Genomic DNA, 25074 nt, shown 5'->3' on the forward strand with positions numbered 1-25074 from the left:
ACCTGCAGACAGACTTAATAGGTAAATTACAATGCCATGTCATGTTATATGCTACAAGTTCCTAATTACGTCAAATTCTTCTCATCTGTTTTTTATTACCACTGCCTAATTTAAGCCCTCAGTACTTTTTTCCACCAAAATTATTTCAGAAGCCTCTCTAAACAGGGCTCTAAACTCTCAGGCCAATTATTTTCCCACAGTCTGCCAGAGTTACCTTCCTCAAATTCAAATGTAGCTATATAACTTGCTTAATGTTCAAACTTCCCGGTCGTCCATAGGATTACATTCAAGCTCCTTAGAATGACATACAAGACTCTGCAAAATTTGTACCTAGTTTCAACAATCTCTCTTCTGTTAGTCCTTCTCTTGAAAGCCAGTACTTCAATCGTGGTAAAAATCTTTATTCAGTCTCGTCTCCAGAGCTTTGCAAGTATTTTTTCTGCCTGGTATTTTTCTCCTCCAATTCATTTTCCAACTGTTCGTCCACATGTCATTCCCTCTAGGAAGCCTAGGAACACATTTGCCAACTCTCCTTTCCCCAGCTAGAAAAAGTCTTGATCTTTCTTACAGTGGCCAGGGCATCACTGTTTATAATACTCTTGTCGCAAGGCTACCATTATTTGTTTACAGGTCTTTCTCTCCCATTAGACTGAGAAACTTTAAGAACTGGAGCCTTGCACCTGGCACAATGCTGGACACATAATGGCAACTTTGTAAATGCTTGTTGAATGAACGAATAATCTGGGAAAGTGTTCACAGAGGAGTAAGTGAACTCCCCACTCTTTCCCTCAACTCCTTCATGACCCTTCCTCTTCTATTTTAGGGAACGTTTCCTCAACATGTCTGGCTAACGGATGTAATCTCCATCTGACTATCCTCCATGCCCTTTGATATTTCCTAACTTTAATATAGTTATCCCCAGGTTATTTTATTTCCCTTTCTATTTCTCAATTCCTTCTATAATGTCTCTTACTCTTCCCAGTTCGTCTCAAGGTCCTCTACTCTTTCCTCTTGTTTTTTTCAATTCAGTAAATGTACACTTCTCATATATTATGTATAAATACGTAACATACAGTTCTCAAGTGACCCTCCCTTTTTTGGCAACGAATTTTCCGTCCTTTCAGTTCTCAAACCTTTCCAAATGGCCATATCCCCTGCAACCATTACACCCACCGACCCGCACGCGCATAGCTTTTGTTCAGGACAAAAGGTGGGAGCCCCTCTTTGCGCGGTTAAGTGGCTGAACTGTTTTAAAAACTGGATATTTACAGGCTGTGCTGGAGAATCAGATCTCACACCAAGACTCAAAAGGCGACACTCCGTAAACGACAACCATCTCTTTCAAACTACCAGGCCTAACAAAGTATGCCACAAAGTCTCATGAAAAGGCTAAAAGACTGAAGTAGGATAAGGAAGGACTCGAGGCAGGGCGGGGAGGGGACGGGCAGCAAAGCCGTGAGGACTCCCTCTCCGCCCGGATGAACTCCCGCCCCCAGCACCTCCCGAGCTCTCACACGCGGACGCCCAGAGCTACGCGAGGACGCGGTGGCAGGCGCGGTCCTGGGGGCGGAGCCCAGGGGTAGCTGGGAAGAGACGCAGGACGTGCGTGCGTGCGTACGTGCTCGCTCGCGGTGGCGGCGGCGGATCGGGGAGGCCAGAGCCGGAGACCGAGCTGGGATCGGGCCCCGGGCGGGGGCGGTGCAAGCAGCGCCAAGCGGATCCTGGGGGCGGGGACCGAGCCGGGGCGGGTGGGACTGGAGCGGAGCCCGGGAACTAGGCGGGAGGTCCCAGGGTCTCGGGTTGGGGGGGTGGAGCCGCACTTCGTCGCCGCGGGGGTGCCGGGACTCCGGCCGCAGTGCCGCCGCCATCACGGACTTCCTGTGGGACAAGCGCACGGGCCTCGCCGCCAGAACGGTGAGCGCGCGGGTTGGCGGTCCGCGGGGCCGCGCGGAAAGATGGCGACGGCGGGCCGGCAGGGAGAGGGTTGGATTGGGGCTAAGGGACAGGCACCAGATGAGAGGAGGGTTGAGAGCTGCGAAGCGGCAGAGGTGAGAAGTAAGGAAATAAAGTGAAAGATCGGTCCTCCTTAGATGTATCCAGGAAAGCCTATAGGAAACTTGGGAGGGACCAGAGTAGCAGAAGTGGTGATGGAGGAGGCGTACGTACGAGTGGTTGCAGAAGTGAGAAAGAGGAGAGTATCAAAGTTGGACCAAGGCTGGAGAGGGGGAAGACACCATTGTGTCTCTTGGAGAATATGCAAAGAGTTTGACTCTAAGGGTTAGTTCTTGATTTTGCGAGTGAGAAAGGAAAAGAAAGATTTAGAAGTTGAGAAAGGTTATAGGATGGAGATGCTTTGGGGAAAGGAAGAAGGCCTGTGGGGAACTTTGATGGCAGAATGTATATTGTTGAGGTGACATTTATGTGGCTTTGCTAAGCAAGGTTGGGTAACCTGGCAGAATCTTGTGCTTGCATCTTTTTGGTTTCCTACAAGCCCTGGCAGGAATGAATCAAATATTACCCTTCTCCTCAATGTAAGGAACTTGGCAAAAAGTAACTCAGTGGGAGCCAGATGCTGGAATCATTAAGCCTTTTCCAGAACCTAATATGCTTCTCTCCCCACTTCTGTTCCTGGCCTTGTTTAATTTCATTCTGCTCTCTTCATCTTCCTGGATTGTGACTGTGATTTCTCTCTGACTCCTTGAAGGAGAAATGAGTATGTGCACCATGCCATTCCAATTCCAATAACTGGAAGGTGGCCAGCTTTCAGCCAAATTATGCTGATATTAATTAAGAAGCAATTATTCTGTACTTCTTAAGCACAAGAGGAGACCAGCCAGATGGGAAGCTGACTGCAGCTTAGGGCCTCCTGTATTAAAACTTTTCAAGGGGCATTTGGCCAGTGATGCGAGAAGTGATTTAGTTCAAGGGGCCAGACTCAGATCCCTGGAACTTGCTTGTTTTGCATACACTGCTGTATGTGGAAACCTGGCAAACTAGATTCCTGCCCTCAGGACAGGATGGTCTAGTTGGGGAGATAAGACACACTCTTGACTGTAAAACATTTATCATAATAGTATATACTAAAGCATTATTTTGTTGAGTTGTAAGAAACTCTGAATAGCACAGATCTATCTTATATCCCAGCCAAGGGTGAATGATGGCAGGCTCCATCCGTTAAACACACTCACCCGTAATGAGCTGTGGCCCAGGCCTGAAGGTCTTCATGGAGCCCTGTGAGAAGAAAATCGGAAGGGAGCAAGGAGTTGAGTTGGGGGAGGCTTCCTAAAGTTTTCATCCAGAGTTAGTAGGTAAACAGAAACTCCATTAAGGAGAAATTATGAGCACAGAGGAAGACCAAGGAAATCGTAGGTGGTGAAAAGAAGTAGAAATAAGAGCAGAAAGTGTAGCATTGGAGCAAGCCAGGACTTAGAGGGGACTTCTGAACACTCAGAACTTTCCCCACTATTATTTCTGCTTCTCCTTCCCTTCCAGATGCCTCATCCTCGAAGGTACCATTCCTCAGAGCGAGGCAGCCGGGGGAGTTACCACGAACACTATCGGAGCCGAAAGCATAAGAGACGAAGAAGCCGCTCCTGGTCAAGTAGCAGTGACCGGACAAGGCGGCGCGGGCGGGAAGACAGCTACCACGTCCGTTCCCGGAGGTGAGGCTTTGGGAAGAGAACCTCATTCTCTAGGTCACTCACTCATTTACTTAATTCAACAAAAATTTATTGGTTATATGCTAAGCAGCTGGGGGAAGGATACTCAACATGGATAACAAGCAATTTGCCTGATTGTTGAGTGTTATCATAGAGGAAGGGGCTAAGGAAGCCTCCAGCAGGTTTGCTTGGAGTGGAGCAGGTATGTGTAGTTCAGGGAAAGCTTCCCAGAGAATATGACATCTATGCTTGTACTTAGGACAAGGGAGAAGTGTCCCAAGGCAAAGGGAAAGTGAGTGCAAAAGAGTAGGGGAGAGGTAGCTAATTGGAAGATGCAATTCAGGTCTGCTTGATTTTAATAACTCAGCAGCATAGTCAGTGGGAGGGATGGGTTAGGGATAGTTTGGGGCAAAGCTGAATGTCAGGAAAGGCTGGAGAAAGAAATAGCTGTTGTACCATTGTATCACTGGAGGGGAAGGAGAGGCCCCTAAAGGGGTTGTTCCGCAGATGTCTTTTCAGAGGCCTTGGTGACATGCGGGTGTGGGCTTCCTCTTTGCTTAGTTATCTCACTTCTCTGGTTCTTGGTCTTCTCAGAGTGACTTGATGAGTGGAGCAATTTCTCTAACATTATTCTTGGTCCTCTCTAAGGGAGGACCTTGTCATGTGGAGTGGCAAGGAGTGTGGCCAGAACAGATGCGCCTAATGGGTATTGTCCAACAGCAGCTATGATGATCGTTCATCGGACCGGCGGGCGTATGACCGGCGATACTGTGGCAGCTACAGGCACAACGGCTGTAGCCGGGACCGGGGAGAAGCCTATTATGATACAGACTACCGGCATTCCTATGAGTATCATCGGGAAAACAGCAGTTACCGCAGCCAGCGCAGCAGCCGTAGGAAGCACAGGCGGCGGAGGCGGCGCAGCCGGACATTCAGCCGTTCATCTTCGGTGAGTGCCCACCCAGGCCCTTCCTCTCCCAACTTTTCTTCAGTCCTCTAGGACCCTGGTAGGTGAAGAAATATCCTGTTCCTAGCTGAGTGTTGGGGAATGAACACTGAGGCGGGCAATCTGCCTACTCTCTTGGGTGCTCTCCGACTCGTGAAGGGCCCTGGACTCTGCACAGAGCACTTGTGAACCCCAGTGCCCTCCCTGGCATGCTGGGCTTATCATGTTGGTAGCAGTTCCTCCCCGGAGGCCTCCATTCTCTAAGGGGGTCTGGCTTGTGGACTACCTTTCTCCCCCAAGCCCTGGTCTCCACGGCCTCCTCAGCAGGTGGGCTTGGGTGGGGGCAAAGGGAGATCTGTGCCTGCCTGGAAGGACATTGCGTAGAGCATGGGGATGTGGGTGACGATGGCAACGACACTACTTCTCTGCTCTGCCCGTGCCTCTCCTGTGCCCGTTTTGGGTTTGGGGACTTGGGATTATGCGCCGCTCTCTCTTCTCACCCCAATCCGCCTTACTGCATCTGACGTGTTCCCTTCCACTGTCCCCCATCATCGTCTGTCCCCCCTGGCTGGGCATCTGTGACCGGTGGCCCCTCCACCACACACCCCGCCTCCCTCCGGCCCCCGCTCCGACACCTGGCTTGCTCCGACCCCCCCCGCCCCCCGACAGCAACACAGCAGCCGGAGAGCCAAGAGTGTAGAGGACGACGCTGAGGGCCACCTCATCTACCACGTCGGGGACTGGCTACAAGAGCGATGTACAAGCCAAATCGTAACAATCCTATAGCCTGTAATGGTCCCATAGCCATCCTAACATCCCAAGCCAACCCAAGTCACAGTCTCTTTGCCTTTTCTCAGTGGTGTTGTTTATCTGGGTGGTTTGAGTTGCTGTTGAGAATTGACCTCTGCTGTCCACTCCCAGCTCTCATGGCCCCTGGGTTAAAGGTGGTGGGAATCAAACAGGGGTTTTCTTCCCCTGTGACCATCTGTATCTGTTCCCCTTTCCTTCATCTCACCCCAGGTTGCTGTGCCCTTTCTTCTTCGAACGTAGTTCATTCCCCACCTTCTCTCCCTCCCTCTCCCCGACCCTACTCTTTTTCATTTCAGATGAAATTGTAAGCACCTTGGGAGAGGGGACCTTTGGCCGAGTTGTACAATGTGTAGACCATCGCAGGTAACTGTCAGCCTCTCCCTACTCTACCTGCTGGGCATACAGAGGAAGATAGGGTTTATCTGGGTCTTTTTTGCTGATTAGCCGGAGGGAGGATTTCTTAATGCCTAGACAGCTTTGTTCAGTCTGAGGTATTCTTGAGAACCCAGCAAAAGCCTCTTCTGCCAACTGCAGGGGTGGGGCTCGGGTTGCCCTGAAGATCATTAAGAATGTGGAAAAGTACAAGGAAGCAGCTCGACTTGAAATCAATGTGCTGGAGAAAATCAATGAGAAGGACCCTGACAATAAGAAGTAAGCAAGCAAAGGAGTATGTGGGGAGTCCGAGAGGCTCCACCCCTTCACAGGAAAACCTTTCTGACTGAGTTAGGCAGGCAGGGGAGTCTAGAACTTCTCATCCATTCATCTTTTGTTCATCATCTTAGAGTAGTAGAACATTAGGGCAGAAAGGGGAGGGTCAGTGACATTCTCTAATCCATTCTCCTTGTTTTCAAGGCAGTTAGATTGCTCTGCAGCTTGGCCCTGCCCAGGATGGCCTCTGTATAGAGAAATGCCCTGGAAATGGCACTGAGACTGAGAGTTGACGTTTTCTTCAAAAAATTGAGCTTTTAATACCCAGAACTATGCTGATGGGACCACAGACATTTATGTATAATATTTGTGTTCACACACATTTCGTAAGCCAAATAAAGAATAAGAGCATTGAACAAAGACACAAGAAGACAATAGGTATAAACATGGCCCCAGTGGTGCCTGATGGTGAGTGAATTTCAAGAGTGGGAGCTGGGGTTGGGGTTTAGGAGTGACAGCCTGACTTCAGGGTCGACGCTAGAGCCTGGTGCTCATCAGCTCTTCAGCAAATAGAGTTTTTGAAACTTTGAAATGTTGGAGGAAAATGGTTTGAATCTTGGCAGGTAGTACCTCTCATGTGGGGTCTGCCAAAAAAGCCATCCCCTAGCTAAACTGGATTTTGTTGGTAATAGTAGCCAGCATGTCTTTCTACAAGTACGTGGAATCCACAGCTCTACAGGCCGTCCTTGTTGGAGGGGTGGTGCTCAGATGAGCGCTCATCAGACACCCCCCCTTCCTTCATCTCTCTTCCCAGCCTCTGTGTCCAGATGTTTGACTGGTTTGACTACCATGGCCACATGTGTATCTCCTTTGAGCTTCTGGGCCTTAGCACCTTCGATTTCCTCAAAGACAACAACTACCTGCCCTATCCCATCCACCAAGTGCGCCACATGGCCTTCCAGCTCTGCCAGGCCGTCAAGTGTGAGTGGAGTGGGCCAAGGTGGATTCTGGGGCAACCTCTCCCTCCATTGGACCCCTTCTATCGCAGTTGTGCACTAGTGAAGCCCCTTAACAGCCAATCTGATTATCTGCCGTTCTTTCATTCACTGTCATGTTGACATCTCCTCTACTGACACACTCCTTGACTGATGTCCTCACCATCACTGATTGCCTTTACTCTACCTCCAACCTTGTAGTAGCTGGAAGGGAACACCTTCAGAATCAAAGCACTTAATTACTTATTTTTTCCTCCATTCTCTTTCCTTGGGGAAATGCAAGTCAGGCAGCAAGCACAAAGAGACAAAAGGACTCCTGGAACTAGAGGTTTAACATTTGTTAAAACCCCCCCACGGCATGAGCTGAGGGTCTCTCCATTCCCAGCAAAGCAGGTGGGAACAGGGAGCAGTGCAGTCATGGGCCAGGAAGGGAAGCCATACTAGTAAATACATGAATCCTCGAGTCTTCATAGCAATTCAGTTCTGCAGAGTTCAATTCACAGAACATGAGGCACACATCAAAGTCAGTGCAAAAATATAACCTGTAGGAAACTTTATATACATCAATTGAAAATTACATATATACTATTCATAAGCATAGGGCTTCTTAGACCAGGCATTTCATTTTGGATGTAGAACAGAAAGCAGCCTAGTGATTCTGGACCTGCCTTCTCACCAGCTTTGAGCTAGGTGACCAAGCCTGGGGTCAGCTGGTGAAAGCCCAGGTCACCTGGACCACTGGTGACTTGGCCTTCTCCCCTGCAGTCCTCCATGACAACAAGCTGACACATACGGACCTCAAGCCTGAAAATATTCTCTTTGTGAATTCAGACTACGAACTCACCTACAACTTAGAGAAGGTAAGCTGGATGGGGTCTCCCCTGGCCCTAGGGGCAGGCAGCTGTGCCACTGCCTTTCCCTTAGCCCTTCATGGCCTCCCTTTTATGTCTCACCCACATTTTCTCCTGGTCTGGCTCCAACTGAGTAAAACCAGAGTACTGGAATAGATTGAAAGGGAGAAATTTAAGAAGACTTAAATTGGAAGAGAACTTGCAAAAAGAAGCTCAGATAACTACAATAAGAGTAAAAATGCTTTTAAGATTCTTGGTTTGGACTTTTCTGTAAAGAAGGCTCCCCCTTCCTCAATCCTTTTGCTACCTACTGTGTTTTCAGAAAAATGGTACACCAGTCACTTTGGGCACAGTTCTCAGATACAGAGTTTTGCATACCACTCCATAGTCATTCCGATTTTTCCTCCCCCACTCCTGAAATAATCTGCTGGATATGAGGGAGGCTTTAAAGCAGGAGATTGTCCAGTATATGTGGGATCAGGCAGGAGGTCTGAGTTGCTTTTTTAAGGCTTAGCAGCATTTCGGAGAATAGTGGTAGACTCTCCATCTGAGGTGCAGTTTCATTCTCCTCCTGCTTTGCTCCTAGAAGCGAGATGAACGCAGCGTGAAGAGCACAGCCGTGCGCGTGGTAGACTTTGGCAGTGCCACCTTTGACCATGAGCACCATAGTACCATTGTTTCCACTCGCCATTACCGAGCACCAGAGGTCATCCTCGGTAAGGGGGGGGATGGAGGAGAACACGATCGTCCAAGTATGTGAGGGGTGTGGTAGTAACGGCTGGGTCCTAAGCCTCAGAACACCCTTTTCCTTACATTCCTACTTAGAATTGGGCTGGTCACAGCCATGTGATGTGTGGAGCATAGGCTGCATCATCTTTGAGTACTATGTTGGCTTCACCCTCTTCCAGGTAAGTGGTGGAGTGATTTAATGTACTCGCCTCTAATTCTTCGACTTGATTGCCTCTGCCTGTTCACTCCTCCATAATTGCTCATCTTCCTGGCAGCTAGTCCTCAGCATCCCCTTCTCAGTCCCATGCCCAGTTCTCTTTGTTTTCAGACCCATGACAACAGAGAGCATCTAGCCATGATGGAAAGAATCTTGGGTCCTATCCCTTCCCGGATGATCCGAAAGACAAGGTAAACCTTCAGTGGGAGGGACTTAACCCTTAAACCGTTTCTCTCCCAAAATTGGTCTATTTCACATCACTTTCTTTTTTCTTTGACACCTCCCCTCCCCCAGCTACTCTCAGATAGGGGAATAAGGGAAGTATCCCACAACAAGAGGAACCCCCTGATTCCTCAACCTCCCCTTCCCCTCTAGGAAGCAGAAATACTTTTACCGGGGTCGTCTGGATTGGGATGACAACACATCAGCTGGGCGCTATGTTCGAGAAAACTGCAAACCACTGCGGGTGAGCCAGGTTGGGGGTAAATAGTGCCCACCACCCAGAGGTCTCTTCCTTCTTAAGCTGGTTTGCCCCTGGAATGCACTTCACAAGCAGAGAGTTAAGGGAACAAGGGGAGGAAAAGTGAAAGAAGACATCTTTGGTCAGTAGAAGAGAGATGAGAGGGAGTGGTTTTATGTAGGGAAGGACGTTAGACAGTCATGTCTTTCTTTAGCCAACCAGAGTGCAAAGCAGTGTCTTGGATCCTTTAGGTCAGACAGAGAATAACCTAGCTTTGAAGAGCTTACATTTTAATGAGGAGCTAAAAAAAGATTCATGAGGTCGACAAGGATATACAAGTAGAACTTTCAGAGAGCATGGAGGAGTACTTGTGCTAGGGGAAGGTAGGTTGAGCTGTGACATTAGAAACATTGCTCATGGTGTGGTCAGAGTAAGGTAGCATTCATAATGGTTGCAAGCAGAGCCTTGGTCCTCCAAGATGGAAAGCTAGGACCTTGAAGAAGACAGGGTTTGTAAGGCATCATGCCTCACGTTTTTCCTGCCATCCATCACCAGCGGTATCTGACCTCAGAGGCAGAGGAACACCACCAGCTCTTCGATCTGATTGAAAGCATGCTAGAGTATGAACCTGCTAAGCGGCTGACCTTGGGTGAAGCCCTTCAGCATCTTTTCTTCAGCCGCCTTCGGGCTGAGCCACCCAACACCAAATTGTGGGACTCCAGTCGGGATATCAGTCGGTGACGATCAGGCTCTGGACCCCTCTGCATTTCTTATAGCAGTGGGTGTCCAGTCCAGGACACTGGTGCTTTTTTATACAAGAGGACAGAGCTGGAGCCCACTACTTCATCCTGGCTCCCTATTATACCTGTGAATATGTGAAATAGTGTAAATATGAAATAACTTGTACCTACTGCTTCAACCCCTGCCATGTACAGAATGCTATTCCATCCCACACACTTCCATCCTCACCTACCCCTTCACAGCTGAATTGGATGGGGGCAGAATGAGATAACCAGGTGGCCTCTATCCCCATGTTTTATAAGGAATTTTGTACAGTCTTTGTGAAATAAAAATGACGTGCTTCATCTGATCCCCAACCCTGAAGTTTGAGGTTTGGGAATGCAGGGGTGGAGGGATGAGATTGGCAGCCTTTCTGAGTTTGTATATGAAGAGAATCCCATTTTACCCTCCAGGATTAACCAGAGCCAGGCCACCAGTTTGTCTAGTTTGTCTCAGGAGAGTGCAGTGATGGGTGAGATCTCTTGCAGGTTAGAATTGTGGTTATAAGGTGGCACTTCTCTGATCTGGAATAAGGAGGGTTGGGAGAGAGGTCCAGATACTGCAGCCTTTAGCCTGGGCCCCAGTTCGCAGCCAGACACCCAGGTTTGAAAAAAAAAGTTGGGACCGTGGGAGCTCCGGTTGGGAGACTCCCAACATACATCTCGGCAGATTGGTGCGGAAGGGATTTTGACGCGAGGCTCGCCGGGAGGTGTAGTCCGTTAATGAAGGGGAATCACGTGGCGGGCGGGCGGTATTTGGCTACCGGGACTGGGTTAGAGGTCTCACGTGGTGCACTTCCGCTTTTGCTTTTAGCTAAGACGCAGGCGCGACTAGCTGCTGCTGCGGCGATCCCTCCGACCCTTCCGGTCGGTACAACCAATCCGTGCACCGAGAAGCGGGGCGGACCGAGAGCCGCGGAGGGAGCTCAGAGCCACTGCCACGGCAGGGGCGTGGAGTGCAGGGGCGGCCCAGGCGGCAGTTGTAAATATGGCTCAAAACAGAGACGGCGGAAACCCCTTCGCCGAGCCCGGCGAGCTTGACAACCCCTTTCAGGTGACTTGCGGCAACCTTCCTTTGGGCATTTGGGTTGACTCTTCTCGGTTCTGGACGCTCGGGCTAACTTGTATTCCCATTCGTGACATATCCGGGGAAGGGCCGCCACGTGGGGGTAAGGATGACTCCAGACCAGTGAGCTCCTTTGGAGCTCTGCCCCTGTTAGGAGATGGTACTGGCAGTGTAGGGTGAAGGACTGGGGACAAATGTTGAGACAACAGCGTGGCCCCCAAGGTGCAGTCCTTAGAGCCACTGTTAATTTAGAAGAGGCCTCTCTGAGTTCTCCCAGAGGCACCAGGTGCCACCTGAACCCTAGATCTCTGTCCTCAGGACCCAGCTGTGATCCAGCACCGACCCAGCCCGCAGTATGCCACGCTTGACGTCTACAACCCTTTTGAGGCCCGGGAGGTGAGATCCTGGACAGCACAGTAGAGCAAGGAAGGAGAGGGTGTGCCAATAAGCCCACTTTGTCCGGGTATAGGGAACTTTATCTGCATGCAAAAGAAACAAGAAGCACTAGTGATTTTAGCTCCCTAAGAAAGGCCAGTGCGCTGTGGGATGCCTTACCTTTCTGGAGACACCAGGACCAACGATCCATACAGTTTAAACTCTAAATGTCAGTCCTGGGAGGACCTGTAGTCTGGCATGGCCTGAAGGAAGGCTTTGTCTGCGGAGACTTCTTTGAGAAAAGTAAAGCATGGGGCTGTTTGGAGTTGAGAAAACAGCTATGCTTATGTGCGCAATTAAAATGCAAGGAATGAGAAGGACTAGACCGATTGGTCCCACTGGAATAGAGAATGGTAAGAACTTTGCATAGTTAAGGGGATAGATGTGGTAGATGAGTGACTTGAGTCCTGGCTAAGGAATTTGATGTGAGGGCTGCTGAGGGCAAGAATTCTGACATAAACTCAACACAAGAACTAGCTTTCTAACAACTGGGGGAGGACCTGCGGCCTTAGGTAATGAGCTCTAGGTCTGAAGGTTTTCAAGTAGACTCTAGATATCCTGTGTTATAAGGGATTAGATAATCCTCAAGTCTTTTCCAAACCCGGCAGCCACCACCATCCTATGAGCCTCCTGCTCCTGCCCCATTGCCTCCACCCGTGGCTCCCTCACAGTCCTCCAGGAAGCTCAGCCCCACAGAACCCAAAAACTATGGCTCCTACAGCACCCAGGTAAGGGGGATGGCAGTGCGATTGGGGAGCAGGGCAACCCCAGTGCCCAGGACTCATGACTGCCCTCTGCCCATACTGTGCAGGCTTCAGCTGCAGCAGCCACGGCTGAGCTGCTAAAAAAGCAGGAGGAGCTCAACCGGAAGGCAGAGGAGTTGGACCGGAGAGAGCGAGAGCTGCAGCATGCTGCCCTAGGGGGCACAGCTAGTAAGTGGGTCCTTGGTAGGGTTGGGGCAGACATCTACAGTTGTGAAGGAGCAGAGAGAACCTAAGAGCATGGGCTCTGGACCCAGATTGCTGAGTTTGAATTTGGGCACCATGGCTTACTAACCAGAGGCTATTAGGCAAATTACTTAATCTTGAGCACCTCAGTTTCCTTACTTGTAAAGTGAGAATGTTGGTACCTGCTTGACAGGATTGTTGTAAGGGTTAAACAAGGTCATCTATAGAGAGTTCTTGGTAGTGCTCAAAAGTTGTAAATAATAACCCTCACTAACTGTTAATATTATTGTTGCCACTGTTCCTTGTCTCCTTGGACTCCAGCTTGAACCTAGAGGACCTGGGGTGGATGGAAGGGGTAGTAATTCCTTTGTTGGCCTCTGTCTCACTGCTGGTGTCATCCTGCTCTCTCTCTGCCCTACAGCTCGGCAGAACAATTGGCCCCCTCTACCTTCTTTTTGCCCAGTTCAGCCCTGCTTTTTCCAGGATATCTCCATGGAGATCCCCCAGGAATTTCAGAAGACAGTATCCACCATGTTCTACCTCTGGATGTGTGAGTAGTGGGAAGCCATTTTGGAGGAAGAGTGCAGATACTAACTTACATGTCTTTCTTGCCCTGGGGCCCACTCGCCTAACGCTACACATTTCACTGCTCCTTAACATTTGAGTTTAAGGCTGATTTCTCCAGGGATCATCCTGGGTTACTTCTTTGACAGTGTTCTCCAGCCTTCTAGCAGACGCAAGTTCTTTCCCTCTTCCTCTTTCCCTTTCCCTTTCCTCATGCATGAATGTATTGAGTCCTTTAAATGTCTTTGCCAAGGGGATCATGCGTGATTGGTATTTGCTCATTCTGTCTCCAGTGTTAAGCTTCTGTGAAGACAAAAGCTGCCTTCCTTTCCTTATTCTGCCACTTCTGGGGGTAGGGGGGAGACTCTTCTATGGAAAGGGCTTTTATTGCCGTCCAGAAGGGGACCCATCATTCTGTTCCTGTGTCCCTTAGGCAGCTCTCTGGCTCTTCTCCTGAATTTCCTCGCCTGCCTGGCCAGCTTCTGTGTGGAGACTAGCAATGGCTCAGGCTTTGGGCTCTCCATCCTCTGGATTCTTCTTTTCACTCCCTGCTCCTTTGTCTGCTGGTATCGCCCCATGTATAAGGCTTTCCGGTAAGTTGGGGGTTGTGGGTAATATGGGACCTAGGATGGGCCCCACATCTGTTCCTCCTGCCCTAATTCTTCTCCCACCTTTCCCGTTTTTTTCCCTTGCAGGAGCGACAGTTCATTCAATTTCTTCGTGTTCTTCTTCATTTTCTTTGCCCAGGATGTACTCTTTGTCCTCCAGGCCATTGGCATCCCAGGTTGGGGGTTCAGGTCCGTGAGGCTGCCATCCACCCTCACCCCTTCCTCCTACTCCTCTAGACCAAGTCAGTACTGGGTACTGAGGAAGGAGTTGTTCAAAAAAAGGATATCCTTGGGAGGTGTTAGTTTGACAAGAAAGACAGGACAGACAGAACTTACGACAGTTTAGAACAGAGAGAGCCCACATAGAACTTGAGACAGGCATAGGTTGAAAAGAAGACAACTGCATGTGGTCAGTCTGAGAAGGCTTCCTGGAGGAGGCATATGTAACTGGTTGAAAGGGAGCAGAATTCTCAATGGAAAGGTCTGTTTGGAGAGAGGATGTCTAGAAGAACTTGGAGAGTTAGGAGCAAATGGTTTAGAAGCTGGATGAAACTATGAGAAGAGTGGATGTTGTTTGGGATTATGGTTTGTGGAGAGCTGTCAGACTGGGGAACGACCCCTGACGTGGGGATAGAGCATGTTTGCAACAGTGTGACATAACCAGTCAGGCTGGGAGGACAGAGACTGAGATTGAGCAGCCCCTCTTCACTTGCCACATATTTTCTTTTCCTTACAGTGGCTGGATCTCCGCTCTGGTGGTGCTAAAGGTCAACACAGCTGTAGCTGTGCTCATGCTGCTGGTTGCCCTGTTCTTCACTGGCATCGCTGTGCTGGGAATTGTGATGCTAAAGCGGGTGAGGGGCTGTGTTAAAGATGGGGCCAGGAGAGTGAGATCATGTGTCCCTGGGGGCGTGGGTGGAACATGCAGGAGAAACTAGGGAGGGTGGGTTCTCAGCTAATGGACCTCTGGAGGGGGTGGTGGTAGTGGGGGTGGTGGTGGGGGTGGTGTGTGTGTGTGTAGAGCTAAAACAGCATGCTGGTCATGGTGGTGATGGTGTTAGGTTGGGGTTAGATAGCAGTAGCCAGAAAGTACTGTAATGTCTTTGCCTTTTACTTGCAGATCCACTCCTTGTACCGCCGCACAGGTGCCAGCTTTCAGAAGGCCCAGCAAGAATTTGCTGCTGGTGTCTTCTCCAACCCTGCAGTGCGAACCGCAGCTGCCAATGCAGCCGCTGGGGCTGCTGAAAATGCCTTCCGGGCCCCATGACCCCCAACTGGGATGCCCTGTCCCTGTCACTTGAGGGAACTAACTTAGCCCCCATCCCTGAGCTCCTTGGGACTTGGTGAGACATCACTACTTGATGTTTCCTCTATAGTGCCCCCAGTCCCACAGCTGACTGCTGAAATTGACTTGGGGGTACAGAGAGCCCACTGTGACCTGTCACTGCCTCCCACCCCCAACCCCTATCAGGCCACACTACTGCCACCTCTTACACACCCCGACCCAGCTTCCCCCTGCTGTGCCAAGGCTGTTACTTCGGTTATTTAAATAAAGTGGAACTGGAACTCACATCCCCATTTCTGGAATTTTTACTGGGAACTAGGCCTTACAGAAGAGAAAGTGTGGAGGGGACTGGAGTGCAAGTAGAACTCCAGAGGGAAGGTTGGCCCTGGCTTTAGTGTTAACTGAGCTGTCGAGGGCGGGGCAGCAGATCGCGAAGGCTGGTGCAGGAAGAGGGAGGGAAGTCCACAGCTGGGCATGGAGTCACGGAGCCGCCAGGGAATCCAGCTGCCCACCTCTCCATTACTGACGCTGAAAGAGCCGCTGCCTCTGCTGGGAATGCAGCAGACCCAGAGGCCGGAGAGGCTGGGTGGGGTACAAATGGGCGCCGAAAGGGTTGTTTAGCCCGGTTCTGGTCCGGGGAGAGGCAGGGGCTGGAGAGTGCTCACCAGAGCCGCACCGAGCGCCCAGTAGCCAGGCAGCCGGCTCCTGCCATCCCCTCCCACACGTTCCTAGCCCGGACTACAACTCCCGGGGTGCACCGCGCTGGCCGTCGCCGCCACGCCCCTCCTCCCGCACCATCCCCATCCGTCTCCATCCCCATCCACCTCCTCCAGTCCAGGACCTGCTGCAGCCCAAGCTTGGGGTGCCGAGCGTGGTGGGGAGAGGAGCGGGGCGGGCGACCCAGAAGACGGCGGCGCCGCGGCCTCTCCCCACCAGGCGGCCTCGGATCCCACTGGACACTGAGGGCACGCCGACCCCTCCCCTCTTCTCTAGACTTCTTTCCCGTCCTTCTTGCCTTTACCCTCCCCACCCTCCCTAGGGTTCCGGACCGCCGCCCTCTCCTCACTCCCAGACCGGCCCTTCTCGGCTCCCCTCTTGCCTAGGGAGATGAGATGAGCCGGTGCCCCCGTGTCCTCCTCGCCGTCCCGGGCACGGTGCCCGTACAGTGCCCGTGGTGGGGAAGGAGCACTCCACGGCCCCTCCGTGACGCCCCTCCCGCGGGCCTCCACCCAACTGGAGTCCCTGGGCCATGTCCCAGAGGACCCAGCCAGGGGCTGGGCTCTAGAGCGGGGTGGGTGGAGAGGAGGAAGGACGGGGCCTTGGGCGCCTCTGAGATGCTCCCAAGCACCAGTGGGGGTCGAGCAAGGTTCAGGCAACCGGGCGGCAGGCATGATGCCCTCGCCTAGTGACTCCAGCCGCTCGCTGACCAGCCGGCCCAGCACCAGGGGCCTTACCCACCTCCGCCTCCACCGACCCTGGCTGCAGGCCCTGCTCACGCTAGGGCTGGCCCAGGTGCTCCTGGGCATCCTGGTGGTCACTTTCAGCATGGTGGCCTCCTCCGTCACTACCACCGAGAGCATCAAGAGGTCCTGCCCTTCTTGGGCTGGATTCTCGGTGAGTTGGGTGTACAGCCCTTGGGTCGGGGAGGTTCCTCGGGCCCCACTCCTCCACACAAGCTGCCAGTCCAAATCCTGGCCTCTCCTCCCTGTTCTGGACCTCTCCCTCCTTACAGGGCTGGGTGGGTACACCCTGTGATGAGGGGTGCCTCCCTTGCCAGGCTGAACCTGTGCCCATCCGTTCTGTCCCCAGTTGGCGTTCTCCGGGGTGGTTGGCATTGTGTCCTGGAAGCGGCCATTCACTCTAGTGGTAGGTGCCAGGGTCTGTTGCCCACTGGGAGGCAGGTGCCCAGCACCTAAGGGATGCCCATGTATGCTCTGGAGAAGGGAATTGGTTCTCCAGTTCATGCCAGCCAAGCATGAATGTGTGAAGCAGGGTGGCTCTATCTGTGCTAGACGAGTACTCCTGAGAGTCCAAGCCCTGAGTCTGCACCCTGTTTCCCCAGATCTCCTTCTTCTCCTTGCTCTCAGTGCTCTGTGTCATGCTCAGCATGGCTGGCTCTGTTCTCTCCTGTAAGAATGCTCAGCTGGCCCGAGACTTCCGAGACTGCTCTATGGTGAGATGTGAGGAGGGAGATCAGGAAAAAACAGTGGGAGAGGTGTGCGAGACACCTGGGATCGTCCCGACTCAGGCTGCCTCACCCTCCCCACTCCCACTCAGGAAGGAAAGGTCTGTGTGTGCTGCCCCCCTGTTCCCCTACTCCGGCCCTGTCCAGAGTCAGGGCAGGAACTGAAAGTGGCCCCTAACTCCACCTGTGATGAAGCCCGAGGGGCCCTCAAGGTGAGTATGCACCCCCACCTCCGCCATTCCTTCCTCCCTGACCATCCTCCTGGTTCTCACCTTGCCTCCCCTCCTGGGGTCCTCACAGGCCAGAAACATGTGAGATTTACTCCTCCCTAGGCCCCTCTCACGTCCTCTTTCTCTTCCCCCAGAACCTACTCTTCAGCGTCTGTGGGCTCACCATTTGTGCCGCCATAATCTGTACCCTCTCAGCTATTGTTTGCTGCATCCAAATATTTTCACTGGACCTCGTACACACGGTGAGGGGGAGCCGGGGTCAAGGCCAAGCAGGTATATGATGGGGGCAAGGGTGTGTGGGCTGGCACTGGGCTTGAGGGGACAGTGGCTACAGCGCTGGCTTCTGAGCACCAGGGGTTGTGGGCCACCTACTAGGCAAGTCTGTTGTACGGGTGTTCAGGGAGTCCAAGAGAGGGTGAGGAGAGGAATGACAGGATAAGAGAAGTACATGATGCCAGCCTGGGAGAGGGGCATTAGAGAGGGACTATAGGTTGGGCGGAGTCAGGAAGGTCTTGGATGGGGGTGCGGATAAGGGATTGATGTTCTGGTGGGGAGAGAGAATAGGTGGCAATTCTGGGTGTAGACAGGGCCATAAAGAAAAGGAATTTCTAGGTGGGCAGGGCTGGCACTGGAGATCTTGGGTAGGGTTAGAGGAGGAGCTGGTTCTGGCTGAGGGAGCGGCCAGAACTGAGCTTCTCAAAGGAGGCAGGACCAGAAAAATGTAGGTGAGAGTGTGGGAGCCAAGGGGCTGTATTCCCAGAACCCAGGCTTGCTGACCTGCTTGCTCCCAGCAGCTGGCACCTGAGCGCTCAGTCTCAGGCACCCTGGGGTCTCTGGGCTGTACGTCCTCGCCCCCAGCGCCGCTTCTGCACACTATGCTGGACTTGGAAGAATTTGTACCTCCTGTGCCCCCACCACCCTACTATCCCCCAGAGTATACCTGCAGCTCAGAAACAGATGCACAGAGGTGAGGCGTGGTGAAGCCCTGCTGGGGGAACTGACGAAGGGGGCTGCGGCTGCAGCCTGGATTGGTGAGGAGGGATCTTTGTGGAGTAGTTCTTTTCCAGGCTCTGACCCTCTCCCTCCTCCTGCCAGCATCACCTACAATGGCTCCATGGACAGTCCGGTGCCCTTGTACCCTACCGATTGCCCCCCTTCTTACGAGGCTGTCATGGGGCTCCGAGGAGACAGCCAGGTGAGAGCAGGGCTTGGTACAGGCTGGGGGCCGGGATGAAGCCTGAAAAGCTGAGTGAGCTGCTGTCGCTGGATAAAATAATAGTAGTTCTCCTGCTCTCTGGCATTAGGAAATCCACCTGTCATCTTTGATCTTCCCTAGAGTCTGGTGAGATGGGTGGGGTAGGAATTATTATTTCTATTTTACTGAGGGGGAATCTGAGGCCCACATGAGTGACTTGTACAGTGACAAAGCTGGACTGGAATCTAGGTCTCCAGAGTCTGTCCAGCACATCCGGGTGTCCCTGTCTGTGTGTAAAGCTGGCCCCTTGACCCTGTGTCTTCTGCAGGCCACTCTGTTTGATCCTCAGCTTCATGATGGCTCCTGCATCTACGAGCGAGTGGCCTCCATTGTAGATGGTGAGCAGAGAGTGGGGAGGGTGGTCAAGGGCCAAGCTGCCTGGGATAGCAGCTGGGTGGGGGCAAAGAAGGGGGAGGCAAGGCTAAGTTGGTGTTTTAGGTAAAACGAGGGCGGTGGCTTCTTGGAACCCTGGACGTACCTGTCTCCTCTGAGATAAAACTGGAGGCAAGGTGGCCGCCCGGGGCGGAGGGCCGGGCCTGAGAAAAGAGGAACTTGCCTGGACCCGGCCAGACTGGTGCTCCCCAGCGCCCCCTGCCGCCCACAGTGTCCATGGATAGCGGGTCTCTGGTGCTGTCAGCCATCGGCGACCTCCCCGGGGGCTCCAGCCCGTCGGAGGACTCGTGCCTGCTGGAGCTGCAGGGCTCCGTGCGCTCCGTTGACTACGTGCTCTTCCGCTCCATTCAGCGCAGCCGCGCCGGCTACTGCCTCAGCCTGGACTGCGGCCTGCGGGGCCCCTTTGAGGACAGCCCCCTGCCGCGGAGGCCCCCTAGGGCTGCCCGCTCCTATTCCTGCTCCGCCCCTGAGGCCCCGCCCGCACTGGGTGCCCCCACGGCTGCCCGCAGCTGCCATCGGCTGGAGGGCTGGCCGCCCTGGGTAGGACCCTGCTTCCCCGAGCTGAGGAGGCGGGGCCCCCGGGGCGGCAGCCGGCCAGCTGCAGCCCCTCCCACCCGAGCCCCGACCCGCCGCTTCAGCGATAGCTCAGGTTCCCTCACCCCACCGGGGCGCCGGCCTCATCCGGCTCCCCCGCCACCGCTGCTGCTGCCACGGTCCCACAGTGACCCGGGCATCACCACCTCCAGCGACACCGGTGAGCCTCCCCGCGACCCCACGCCACCCAAGGTTCAGGAGAGGGCAGGTTCTGGGGTTAGAGGGCCAGTGATGCCCGCCAGGACTGGGGACACCGTTGAGGTCCCCGAGGAGGAGGATAGGATGAGTCCCTTCCTGCAGTAGACAGACACCCCTGACTGCTCACCTCCTAAACACAACATCAATAGCTTGGTAGCTGAAAGAGGAGCATTTGGTTGCTGAAACCCAATTCCACAGTTCCCAGCTTGGGCTAATTACCTACCCTCTCCAAGCCTCGACTGCTCACTGGTGAAACAGGTGTAGTAATAGTATCTCAACCATAGGTACCATAGAGGCACTGAAAGGTGAGATAATGCAAGTAAAATCTTAGCACTGGCACTGAAGTGCCCACTGGTACAGTATGTGCCCTGTGCTAGGGAGGATGCAGCTGTGATCTGTACCACCTTAGACCCTGCCTTGGTGGATTGTACCATCTTGTTGCTGGCAGATGTGGGCAGTGATGATTTCGCTTGGTAGGGGATGGGTGTGGGAGCTGTGAAAGCTCCTCGGGGCTTGGGAGCCTGGGATGGGCTGGTGTGTCCCCTGAGGGCTCTCACTCAGTCCCTCTCTCCCCTCCCCAGCTGACTTCAGGGACCTTTATACCAAAGTGCTTGAGGAAGAAGCTGCTTCTGTTTCCTCTGCAGATACAGGTCAGGCTTGTGTTTGGTGCCCAGGAGGCAGGGAGTAGGGGAGTGCTGCCTGGCCATCTCTGCACCTTGCATTCCCTCCACTCTCCCTCTCCCTCTCCAGGGCTCTGCTCTGAAGCCTGCCTCTTCCGTCTAGCCCGCTGCCCTTCCCCCAAGTTGCTACGTGCCCGCTCAGCCGAGAAACGGCGCCCTGTGCCCACCTTCCAAAAGGTCCCCCTGCCCTCGGGCCCTGCACCTGCCCATTCCCTGGGGGACCTGAAGAGCAGTTGGCCAGGCCGAGGCTTGGTCACTCGTTTCCTCCAGATGTCCAGGAAGGTCCCAGACTCCAGTGGGATTGGAGCCCATGGGCATAAGCAGGTAGGAGTTAGGGAAGCCTGGGACGATATCCAGGAAAGCCTGGAGCTTCAGCTTGGGCCACATGAATTCCCTCTTCTGCGTCCCCATCTAGGTGCCCCGGAGCCCATGGGGCCGGCCAGGCCGAGAGAGCCTCCACCTTCGCAGCTGTGGTGATTTGAGCTCAGGCTCTTCACTGCGACGCCTCCTGTCTGGCCGCCGGCTGGAGCGTGGTACCCGCCCCCATAGTCTCAGCCTTAATGGGGGCAGCCGGGAGACTGGGCTCTGACCTGGGCTTCTTGCCACTGAACAGATCCAGATGAATGCTGGAGCCGCAGGCACCAGCTGGTTGGGACCAGTAGTAGCCCCAGTGCCCCCTTCCCCTGACTGGCACAAAAAGAAACCTGCTGAATGCCCCGGAAGTATCCCTCTCTCTCCAGCTGTTGGGGGCTCCTGCTGCTTGCCTCTGCCCCTCCAGTCTGGGAGAGCTTCTGTCCTGTGCTGCATGGGTATTCCAGTTGTGGGGAGATGCCCCTGCTTACAGCACTGGAGGAGGGAAAAAATAAAGTACTCTCTCCCCAACATGAGAATAGCTCTCTGTGATTTGCCAGGGGCACCATGGCCAGTGCAAAGGCATGTCCTGGGTGTTGAAGCACAGGGTGCTGTGAGCCTGTGCAACAGGGTGGTGAGGCATGAAGAGTCAGAAAACCCTTGGTGGCCTGTCAGCTCTGCCACCTCTAGCTGCATGACCTTGGGCAAGTTATTTAACCTCAGTTGCCTGATCCATAAACCATGGTAAGGACAAATGTTTGTAAAGCTCTTAACACACTAAGTAAGCCTTCAATAAATTTCAATTTTCCCCTACTCTTCTGGAAATTTGTTGTAGCATCTCTCATAGTTAAGAAAACTCTCTCAAGACATATTTATTTCCAGCTGCCATAAACTATATATCTGCTCCTTTTCATAGCAAAATGTTTTCTTCCTTCCCTCCACTTCTTGAACATCCATTCTCTCCTTGCCCACTCCCATCAGACTCCCTCCCCTGCCTCTCCTCAGGCACTGTTCTTGACAATATTTTCAGTAACCAAAAGGTATCAGACCCAGAGGCCATTCCTCTGCCTGCACTCACATGCTCTCTAAAAAGCGTTTAACCTAGATAATCAGCATTTTGCTTCTTAAATTTTGCTCTATCTTTGAAGACGTCATACTCTCCTGTTTTTCCTCTTTATCCTCTCTGGATTCTTTGCTAACTTTTACATCTATGCTGGTCTGCTTGCATCTATGCTCAGCCCTCTTGTCTTTTCTACCTCCACTTTGTAAGTGGCCCTACCAAAACCAACGGCTTTAAATACTGTTTGTGTGTTCATGGATAATTCTCTCCTTGACCTCTCAATAAGCTCCAACTTTACATCTCTGCTTGGATGTCTAGTGAGCACCTCAGACTCAACATGGCCACAACTCTTGGTTCCCATATCCAGCACCTGTTTCTCTTTCACTGTCCCCATCTCACTTGCACATTCCAAAAGCTTGGGAATCATCCTGATTTCTCCTTCTTCCACACATCCGGTCCTATATTGAATTCTTCCATGTCTCACTAGCTCCCTAGTTCAAGCCACCACTCTCTCTTCCCAGCCTCTGATCTTTTTCCACTTTTCCTAACAATCCATTCTTTACTCAGCAAGGTGATAAGAAATCATGTCACGTCGAGGTCTGCCTAAATCTAATGGCTTCCCATTGTATTTAGAATAATCTACAAACTCTGTACAGACCATTATGGTCAGGCACAACATGGTACACTCTCTGCTCCACCCAGACTGCCTCGTGTAAGGGCTTTTGCACCTGCTTTTTTTCCAGGCATAAAAGGCTCTGGCCTGTTGTTGTTGCCTTCCCCTAATTCAAGTCATTCTCACTTTCTCCTTCAACACCCCAAGTCGTTCTATCACACCGCCTGTTGTTTTGAGCACTTATCGCTATCTAAAATAGTCTTTTTCGTTTGTAGTCCCATAGAATGTAACTTCCTGAGAGCAGGACAACAAACTACTTGAATTACTAAAGCGTTAGAGTGGGACCTTGAAAACAGCTTCTGGATCCTCTGACTTGGGGGGATAGCAGGGAAGGAAAAGAAGGAGGGGCCCTGCCCATAGATGGCGTCAGGCTGCAGGGCTTCTTGAATAATTCACCATAATAACAACCTAGCTTCAGGGAGGGTTAGGGCGCGGCCAGACGACAAAATGAGATAGGACGAGACGGAGATCGGGTTTCCCAACGGGGCAGTTTCAGGGCACTGAACGTTCCCTAGCTTGACGCTCCCATGTAACTTCAGTGGGCTGGACTTAAGGACTTGAACTTCCCCCAAGCCGTTTAAGCATGCTGGGCGGAGGATGGGGCGGGGGTACGCAGAGGGGCATGCGCTTCTCGCCTTCCGCGCCCACTTTTCACGTGCATTCCAGACTACGCTTGAGCCCTATCTCTCTTACGGCTGGTCAGCGAAAGTAATCCGTCCCCAGAAAGACCAATAAAACGTGCGGTCAGGGCCTTCGTCCCGCCTCCCGACGTTTAGGGGGCGCTCTTCCCCATAGAGGCCCCGCCCCGCCGGCCCTGCTCGTCCCGCGGCTGCGCGTGGTGTGGCTGCAGCCCTGCTCGCACGCCGCCTCTGCTGGGCGCTGTTCTCCGGCCCCGCCCACTCCGCTCTGCAGGCTGCAGGGAGATTTCCCTTCGCCTCCGGTTGGGGCTGCTGTTTAGCTTCGCCCACGGTAGCTGTGATGGGTTGGGTGTCGCACTGCTTAGATGGTAATTCTCCCCCTTGCGTTTGCACCTCACCTTTTCATCATCGTTATTATTAAGTAGCGACTGTTACAGTTTACTAATGAAAAAGAGGGTATAAAATCTTCAAATCCTCATCTATCCACTTGCTTTTTAGAGGGATGGAGTGGGAAGAAGGTCTAGATTTATTGTTCAGTCATTCGGCAAACGTTCACCAAGCACTGCACTCTGCGCCAGGCCCTGTGCTACACACTGGAATATAGCGGGGAGCCAGGTCAGACTGGTCTCACCCTTCCGGGCTTACCCACGGACAGATCAGCAAGCAAACGAGTTAGCAGGCCACTGACATTAAACCATTTGTACAATTAATTACAACTGTGATAAGAGCGGCCAAGGAGATACAAGGGCTATGAGCTTGTGTTTACAGGAGAAATGTGCGTGAGGGGAGAGAATTTCTTGGAGAAAACAACATGTGAGCTGAGTTATGAAAAAAAGATGAATAACCAGGCTAAATGTAGGTGAGTAGTGATGTACACTGAAGGAAATTGCCTTTGTGAGGATTCTGAAAGGATGTAGAAAAGGGCAAGGCTTTTCTGTACAAGGCAGGCTGAATAGGAGGGTGGTCTCCCTGCCTTGGTGCTTGCTCCTTACAGTCTGATTTCTATACAGTAACCAAAGTGATCTTTTAAAAATATAAATCTAATCTGGTCATTTCCCTGTACTAAACCCTCCAGTGAATTTCCATGTGGGAGCAAAATTCAGACTCCTCACTGTGGCCACCAAGGCCCTACAGAATCTGACCCCTGTCTTCTCCGTACACATCTTACAACTATCCCATTCACTTGCTCTGTCTAGCACTCCCTACCCCTTTACTTTATTTTGCTTGGTTATTCTCATGGCCACCTGAAATTACCTGGCTTTTTGTCTGCTACCACCACTTAGAGGATAAGATCCATAGGGACATTATCACCTTATTCATTGCTGTATCCTCAAAACCTAGAATAGTGCCTGGCCCACAGTAGATGCCCAACTATTATTTGTTGAATGTGTGAGTTGGGGAGCACATGGCAAGGGTGCCTAACCCAGCCAGAGGCATCAGGAAAATGGTACTGATGGCAATGACATTAAGGCTGAGGCCTTAATGATAAAAAGGAGTAGCATGCATTTTTTTCAAGAGAGGAAAAGAAGACAATACTCGTGGCAAAGGGGAGAGCAACAAAATGGAAATGTGATTGGAGCTTATGGTTCAAGTGGAGAGGTTGGAAATGAGGGTGGAACCAAGATGTCAAATCCTTTAAGACCTATTACAGGTAGTGTGGAACCATTGAAGGGTTTTAGGAGGCAGAGTGACAGTTTCAGAATTTGTGTTTTAGGTACACCGCAGAGTTCTTCTTGGAGAATGGATTGTAGGAGACCAAAAGAGAGATATTTCAGTGGCTTAAGAGATAAATAATAGGGGCAAGAAGGACGAGTGGAT

At 52.2% G+C, this 25074-nt stretch overlaps 3 protein-coding genes across 8 annotated transcripts; all 3 read left to right on the forward strand.

The window, feature by feature from the left end:
• Nucleotides 1–1759: 1759 nt before the first annotated feature.
• CLK2 (CDC like kinase 2) lies at nt 1760–10405 on the forward strand. 3 transcript variants are annotated; one of them, XM_036922403.2, is made up of 13 exons: nt 1760–1914; nt 3493–3662; nt 4380–4608; nt 5275–5362; nt 5712–5778; nt 5950–6066; nt 6878–7044; nt 7824–7918; nt 8496–8625; nt 8735–8817; nt 8967–9046; nt 9231–9321; nt 9871–10405. In XM_036922403.2, the coding sequence occupies exons 2-13, from the start codon at nt 3493–3495 to the stop codon at nt 10054–10056; spliced, it is 1503 nt and encodes a 500-aa protein (XP_036778298.1). In that variant the 5' UTR covers nt 1760–1914; the 3' UTR covers nt 10057–10405. The 3 variants fall into 3 exon arrangements, with proteins under 3 accessions (XP_036778298.1, XP_036778299.1, XP_036778300.2); XM_036922404.2 differs by having other exon boundaries at nt 4383–4608; XM_036922405.2 differs by lacking the exons at nt 1760–1914; nt 3493–3662 and having other exon boundaries at nt 4513–4608; nt 5626–5778.
• A 494-nt stretch (nt 10406–10899) lies between these two features.
• On the forward strand, nt 10900–15286 carry SCAMP3 (secretory carrier membrane protein 3). 2 transcript variants are annotated; one of them, XM_036922406.2, is made up of 9 exons: nt 10902–11148; nt 11479–11556; nt 12204–12323; nt 12407–12527; nt 12964–13092; nt 13540–13699; nt 13802–13903; nt 14451–14568; nt 14835–15286. In XM_036922406.2, exons 1-9 carry the CDS (start codon nt 11083–11085, stop codon nt 14979–14981), a joined length of 1041 nt encoding a protein of 346 aa, XP_036778301.1. In that variant the 5' UTR covers nt 10902–11082; the 3' UTR covers nt 14982–15286. The 2 variants fall into 2 exon arrangements, with proteins under 2 accessions (XP_036778303.1, XP_036778301.1); XM_036922408.2 differs by lacking the exon at nt 11479–11556 and having other exon boundaries at nt 10900–11148.
• Nucleotides 15287–15834: 548 nt separating this feature from the next.
• ENTREP3 (endosomal transmembrane epsin interactor 3) lies at nt 15835–21698 on the forward strand. 3 transcript variants are annotated; one of them, XM_036922400.2, is made up of 12 exons: nt 15835–16613; nt 16809–16865; nt 17062–17172; nt 17277–17396; nt 17549–17656; nt 18206–18381; nt 18510–18609; nt 18938–19007; nt 19274–19816; nt 20436–20504; nt 20605–20858; nt 20950–21698. In XM_036922400.2, the coding sequence occupies exons 1-12, from the start codon at nt 16389–16391 to the stop codon at nt 21121–21123; spliced, it is 2007 nt and encodes a 668-aa protein (XP_036778295.2). In that variant the 5' UTR covers nt 15835–16388; the 3' UTR covers nt 21124–21698. The 3 variants fall into 3 exon arrangements, with proteins under 3 accessions (XP_036778295.2, XP_036778296.2, XP_036778297.2); XM_036922401.2 differs by having other exon boundaries at nt 15836–16613; nt 18209–18381; XM_036922402.2 differs by having other exon boundaries at nt 16483–16613; nt 16777–16865.
• The last annotated feature ends 3376 nt before the right edge of the window (nt 21699–25074 follow it).

The sequence above is a fragment of the Manis pentadactyla genome, chromosome 19 (genome assembly GCF_030020395.1).
Source record: "Manis pentadactyla isolate mManPen7 chromosome 19, mManPen7.hap1, whole genome shotgun sequence".
Classification (NCBI taxonomy): domain Eukaryota; kingdom Metazoa; phylum Chordata; class Mammalia; order Pholidota; family Manidae; genus Manis; species Manis pentadactyla.

Excerpts from the sequence above, each read along its gene's own strand:
- SCAMP3 (XM_036922406.2), top strand. The coding sequence starts at position 11,083 with ATGGCTCAAAACAGAGACGGCGGAAACCCCTTCGCCGAGCCCGGCGAG. Across the intron at positions 11,557-12,203 it reads ACCCTTTTGAGGCCCGGGAG|CCACCACCATCCTATGAGCC; the intron begins GTGAGATCCTGG and ends CAAACCCGGCAG. Across the intron at positions 13,093-13,539 it reads CATGTTCTACCTCTGGATGT|GCAGCTCTCTGGCTCTTCTC; the intron begins GTGAGTAGTGGG and ends TGTGTCCCTTAG.
- ENTREP3 (XM_036922400.2), top strand. The coding sequence starts at position 16,389 with ATGATGCCCTCGCCTAGTGACTCCAGCCGCTCGCTGACCAGCCGGCCC. Across the intron at positions 18,382-18,509 it reads TCAGAAACAGATGCACAGAG|CATCACCTACAATGGCTCCA; the intron begins GTGAGGCGTGGT and ends TCCTCCTGCCAG. Across the intron at positions 19,817-20,435 it reads CACCACCTCCAGCGACACCG|CTGACTTCAGGGACCTTTAT; the intron begins GTGAGCCTCCCC and ends TCCCCTCCCCAG.
- CLK2 (XM_036922403.2), top strand. The coding sequence starts at position 3,493 with ATGCCTCATCCTCGAAGGTACCATTCCTCAGAGCGAGGCAGCCGGGGG. Across the intron at positions 3,663-4,379 it reads TACCACGTCCGTTCCCGGAG|CAGCTATGATGATCGTTCAT; the intron begins GTGAGGCTTTGG and ends ATTGTCCAACAG. Across the intron at positions 5,779-5,949 it reads CAATGTGTAGACCATCGCAG|GGGTGGGGCTCGGGTTGCCC; the intron begins GTAACTGTCAGC and ends TGCCAACTGCAG.